Source organism: Oratosquilla oratoria, chromosome 20 (assembly GCF_046742065.1).
Source record: "Oratosquilla oratoria isolate Oo_2021 chromosome 20, ASM4674206v1, whole genome shotgun sequence".
In the NCBI taxonomy this organism is placed as follows: Eukaryota; Metazoa; Arthropoda; class Malacostraca; order Stomatopoda; family Squillidae; genus Oratosquilla; species Oratosquilla oratoria.
In genome coordinates this window covers 53,307,523-53,313,976 of record NC_134796.1, presented here as the reverse complement: position 1 = coordinate 53,313,976, position 6,454 = coordinate 53,307,523, and the positions used below count along the sequence as shown (strand labels likewise).

The following is a 6,454-nucleotide window of genomic DNA, read 5'->3' as shown; positions in this document are numbered from 1 at the left end:
CCGCAAATACGGGACTATGGCCTACATGGCTCCTGAAGTCTTCAAGAGACGTTATATGGGAGACCAGGCCGATATCTGGTCCTGCGGGATCATCTTGTTCAAACTCCTCACTACACAATGTCCTTGGAAAAGAGCCGTCGACGGAAACTCCAAATACGAGATTTGGTCCTCCTCAGTCATGTTCAAGGTGACTTCTCAAATGCGAGAAAAAACGACTATGGGAATCACTCTCCGAAGAAGCCTTTACTCTTGTCGAAAAAATACTCAATCCAACTCCAAAGGAACGAGCTACACTTACAAGCATCGAGGAAAGTGCCTGGACTCAAGGCAAGAAAAATAACTTGTAAATAACTTCATGAATTTCTTACACTAAATCATAAACAGAAGATCATTTTTTTACGAAACTAATGCCTAAAGCATCTGGCGAAACATTTCTACTCTAATGGGATATTTCCCTCAGCTGAATAAAATCGTCTGGCGACAGCCGAAAATACATATAAAAAACGATCCCATCCATTAGCACTTCCAGTCTTTTTATCGTGATTATCAGTACCATTATCATCCTTTTTCTTCAGGGACTATTTCTTTATTACCATTCCTGGAATCCATTACACGTATTCTCTTCCTTGTTCTCGTCTTCCAGCTTTCATTTGTCCTTCGTCTATTTTGTACAATATACGGTTAAGGCCACTTTTTATCTATTCATCTATTTATTCTACTTGCTACTACTAGCAGGACCCGTGAAAATTCCACGGGATTTACGAAGGAGTCTTCAAAATCTCCCGAAGGAGTCTTCAGTCTCCAAAAGGAGTCGTCAAAGTCTCCCGACGTTGTCATCAAATTCTCCCGTCGTCTCTCTCTTTCTCTCTCTCTTTCTCTTTCTCGTTAGGTCAATCATAAAGGCAACAACAAAAATCTAATCGTTTATGTCATGTCACAATAAACATTTATAGACGTTTGATTATCTTCATGTAACCTATGATTAAAAATGTATAGACGTTTGAATACTGTTTATTTATTTATTTATTTATTTATTTATTTATTTATTTATCTATCTATTCATCTACTTACTTTCGTGAAGTTCTGTCAGGAGCTCAGAAAGCAACGCGACATGACGTCACACGTTAAGCTTTGAATAAATGCCTTTTTTAATATTTCATTTATCGAAAGAATGTGATAAATAGGTGAATAAATCGTCTGTCTTTAGCCAGAATAAAACTACTTCGATTCCTTTGCACCGTGACGTCGTGTCATAAGAACATAAGAATAAAGGAGACTGCAAGAGACCATAAGGCCTACACTAGGCAGCTCCGTATCCATCACCACCTGTCATCCCCATCCATAAAGTTGTCTAATCGTTTTTTAAAACAACTGATAGTTTCAGCGCTTACTACATGGTTACTAAGTTTATTCCATTCATCGACCACCCTATTAGTAAACCAATTCTTGCCTATTTCCTTCTTAAATCTAAATTTGTCCTGTTTATACCCATTACTGCGAGTCCTGCCCTGTTGTTTTATTATGATGACCTTGTTTGCATCACCCTTGTTATAGCCTTTGATCCACTTTAACACTTCTATTAGATCACCCTGCACTCTGCGTCTTTCCAGAGAGTGTAAGTTTAGGTGCCTAAGCCTCTCTTCGTAAGGCAAATTTCCGAGTCCTTGTATCATTTTGGTCATTCTTCTCTGTACTGATTCTAGTGAATTTATGTCCATTCTGAAGGACGGAGACCAAAACTGTACCGCATAGTCAAGGATGGGTCTAACTATCGCTAGATAGAGTTTAATAATTACCTCTGCACTTCTATTCGTTACCGTCATAGCAATGAAGCCTAATGCGTTGTTAGCTTTATTTCTGGCGCTAATGCACTGCTTCCTGGTTTTAAGGTCCGAACTCACCAGAACTCCCAAGTCCCTCTCGCACTCAGATTTGTCTAAAAACGTGTTATCTAAGTTGTATCTATTTTCGGGGTTGTGTAGCCCTACGTTTAACACGCTACACTTAGAGATATTGAAGTTCATTTGCCATTTCACCGACCATGTTAACAATTTATTAAGATCCTGCAGAATCTGGGCGTTGTCTCCTGACCTAATTAGGCGTCCTATTCTAATGTCGTCCGCAAACTTACTAACATCACTATTTATCCCATCGTCCAAGTTGGTTATGTACATAATGAACAACAAGGGACCCAAAACCGAGCCCTGGGGGACCCCGCTAGTAACATTGCCCCACCTAGATTTTATTCCATGAATGGTGACCCGCTGTTTTCTGTTTCTAATTCAAGCTCTATTCCATTCTAACACTTTTCCTCCTATGCCATGGGCTTTGATTTTATTTAGTAGTCTCTGGTGTGGCACCTTGTCGAACGCTTTGCTAAAGTCAAGGTAAATAACTTCGTAATTTTCATTGTTATCTGACGCCTTATATTGTGTGTCGGACGCACTGAAGCGACGTGACGTCACCGCTCTCGGCCAATAAGTCGTCTCCGTTGCCGTGACGTCACTATTGTCGCTTACCTGGCAGCCAATCAGTCGTCTCCTTTTTGCCGTGACGTCACCGCTCTCGGCCAACAAGTCGTCTCCGTTGCCGTGACGTCACCACTCTCGCTTCGCTCGCACTCAATCAGTTGTCAGCAATTTTGGAAGGCTTCGTTGCCGTGACGTCACCGCGTGACACACACAGATACTTACAAGCGTATTAATATATAGATTATTATGTGTGACTCTGGTCCGTAGGAGTACCCCTCCTAACACAAAAAGTCCCTGGAATATAACCTGCATAGAACTACACTGTCCTTACCCGACGAGCCGTGTGACGGGAAACAGGGATGACCCTTCATCCTCAAGGTCCGGAGATGAAAGGAACAACGAATTTATATATGGTGCTTTGATTAGGCCACCCTCTTATGAGGGGGAAACGCCCCTTTGTACATATATATGTATATACATGTAGGGTTTCTTTGATCACAAGTATATACATCTGAACACTTCGAACTTTCAGTAAATGCACTATGAAGATCTTGTTATTGTTGTATATATATACATGTAGTCTTTCTTTGTATATATCTTCATCTTAACATATTGAACTTCCACTATGAAGCTCTTGTTATTCCTTATTACTTCTATGCTTGACTACGTTTTTCTCATGTAAGATTGGATTGATCGTTTAATCTTAATCTAATTTCCCCTCCTAATTTTCCCCGTCGCATATAACACAGCCTTATCATCTCATCAGTTCAAGTATTATTATCTTGTATTTGTTTAATCTATATCCTAAAAGACGAACCCAATCTTACAACAGAAAAGTGTAGTCGAGCACAGAACTAATAAGCAATAATAGGAGCTTCATAGTGCATTTACTGGAAGTTCGAAGTGTTAAGATGAAGATACTTGTGATCACAGAAAGACTACATGTATATACATATATATGTACAAAAGGGCGTTTCCCCCTCATAAGAGGGGTGGCCTAATCAAAGCACTACATATACATTCCTTGTTCCTCCCGCCTCAGGACCTTGTGGATGAAGGGTCATCCCTGGGTCCCGTCACACGGCTCGTCGGGTAAGGACAGTGTAGTTCTATGCAGGTTATATTCTAGGGACTTTTTGGGTTAGGAGGGATACTCCTACGGACCAGAGTCACACATAATAATAGTAGTAAATAGAATAAATAAATGAATAGATAAAAATGGACCGTGTATTGTACAAAATAGACGAAGGGCAAAGGAAAGATGGAAGACGAAAACAAGACAGAGAATACGTGTATTGGATTCCAGGAATGGTAATGAAAAAAATTGTCCCTCAAGAAAAAGGATGATAATGGTACTGATAATCACGAAAAAAAAGACTGGAAGTACTGATGGATGGGATCGTTTTTTACATGTATTTTCGGCTGTCGCCAGACGATTTTATTCAGCTGAGGGAAATATCCCATTAGAGTAGAAATGTTTCGCCAGATGCTTTAGGCATTAGTTTCGTAAAAAATGATCTTCTGTTTATGATTTAGTGTAAGAAATTCATGAAGTTATTTATAAGTTATTTTTCTTGCCTTGAGTCCAGGCATTTTCCTCGATGCTTGTAAGTGTAGCTCGTTCCTTTGGAGTTGGATTGAGGATTTTTTCGACAAGAGTAAAGGCTTCTTCGGAGAGTGATTCCCATAGTCGTTCCTCTCGCATTTTAGAAGTCACCTTGAACATGACTGAGGAGGACCAAATGTCGTATTTGGAGTTTCCGTCGACGGCTCTTTTCCAAGGACATCGTGTAGTGAGGAGTTTGAACAAGATGATCCCGCAGGACCAGATATCGGCCTGGTCTCCCATATAACGTCTCTTGAAGACTTCAGGAGCCATGTAGGCCATAGTCCCGTATTTGCGGGTCAGGTACTGTCCTTCCACAAACTCACACGCGAGACCGAAGTCACCGATCTTTACAACGTCGGAACCCGACAGAAGAAGATTTCCGGGCTTCAGGTCTCGGTGAGTGATGTGGAGCGAATGGAGGTATTTAACTCCTTCCATCAACTGTACAAAGTAGAAACGAACTTTTTCCTCGGAGAGTCCGTTGTGTTTGAGCTTCTCGCTCAAAGAACCACCAGGGGCATACTCAAGGAAGACGTACAAGTATTCTTCGTTGGTATCTGAGCCCAGGAAGGTGATAATGTTAGTGTGGTCCAGCTTCTTATGAATTTTGATCTCTTCTTGTTGCCAATCGATTCGAATGATCTTGATCGATTTCCTGGCACACAGAAGACCCGAAGAAGCGTTTTCCACAAGCTGGACAGAAGCGAATCCACCAGTACCAAGCAAACTGATCTCTTTCCAGTTGCTTTGTGGATCAAAAACATCAGAAACTTTAATTTTCTTATTTCCGTTTGATGGTTCCTCTTCTTCGGAATCGGAAATTTTTCGTTTTCTGATAGTCTCTTCGACCTTGGTGGAGACTTTTTCTTCGTTGAAGTCACAGACGAAGAATCCTACTTTGGGTTCGATGTCCTTGGATGAGCCTCCCGAAGTTCCTTGTTTTTCCTCTGTGATCTCGCTGAAGTCAGTGAAATCGCCGAAGTATTTTGTTACCTCGTTGATTCTCATCTCGACAAAATCACAAGAGTAATGAGGCGGAGGCGGTTTATAGAGCACAATGTGTCAAAAAAACCTGGATATATGATAACACACGCCACCCAAAAAGAGTCCCAAAATTTTTGAAAAAAAGGGATCAGCCAATATTACTTCATCGCTCTTGAAATAAACAAATACATTAAAAAAATAAAAAAATAAATAAACAAATAAATAAATAGAGATATGAATGAATGAATAATTAAACAAACAAATAAATATGCAACTAAGCATATCAACAAACAAATAATTCAATAAAGAAAGAAATACAGACAAATTAATTAATAAGCTAATTAATTAATAAATGAATAAATAAGTAAATGAAAAACAAAATAATATAAAGTATATATACAATTTCATTCGAGATCATTACCTTTTACGAAAACAGACTTTAGTCACATATGAATAAGTATAGAACAAATATAGACATGACATCTCTAATGTCATTGGTTAATCCGGCTGAGCTCAAACATTTGAAGAAAAAAATCATGCTTATAAGTTTCTTGAGAATGTATATATAATCTATATATATATATATACATCTTTCCTAGTGTTTACCTTCTGTATTTATAATCATCCATTTCTTTGCTATTGTCACAATTGAAAATGCTAACTGTGATTAGCGAAACGTCTTGTATCCTGTTCTACCCATTAGATGGCTTCTATCGGCAACTTGGTTTTTTCTTTACCTCTCCATGCTAGAGAGATCTTTAGAAGACTTGAAACTCTTCATCGGAAACTCATCAGAGCTCAATTTGCTGTTGCATACAATTCATTATGCCTCAAAGAAAATATTTTGCTGCGTTACTCCAATATATATATACATATATACATATATACATATATATGTATATATATATATACATATATATACATATACGTATACATATATATACATACATATACCAAGGCTTTTTCCCCCATACAAGGGAGGTAGCCAGAAAGAAAAAGGCATGAATTCATTCCCACCCATTCCATCCCTGAATGCACTCCACACCCCTCCACCCTCCCTCTTATCTTAGCACCTCCCCGGTTTATATACTGTGTCTTGCGACACTGCTTCTGACCCAGGGCGGTGGGCAGGGTGCAGGGATGACCCGTCATTCAGGAGGTGCTCAGATGAGAGGGAGGGTGGGAGGTGTGTGGAGTGTATTTAGGGATGAAATGGGTGGGAGTGTTTTTATACCTTTCCCTTTTTGGCTTCCTCCCTTGGAAGGGGGGAAAAAGTCTTGGTATATGTATGTATGTATGTATATATATATATATATATATATATATATACACACACACACACACACATATATATATATATATATATGTATATATATATGTACATATATAT

The 6,454-nt window shown here is 39.1% G+C and overlaps 1 protein-coding gene across 1 annotated transcript; it reads right to left on the bottom strand.

Annotated features, from left to right (window-relative positions):
* Window positions 1-4,029: 4,029 nt before the first annotated feature.
* Window positions 4,030-5,088, bottom strand: LOC143036308 (serine/threonine-protein kinase chk-1-like). Its single transcript, XM_076203556.1, has one exon. The coding sequence runs from the start codon at window positions 5,086-5,088 to the stop codon at window positions 4,030-4,032; it is 1,059 nt and encodes a 352-aa protein (XP_076059671.1).
* Window positions 5,089-6,454: the final 1,366 nt, after the last annotated feature.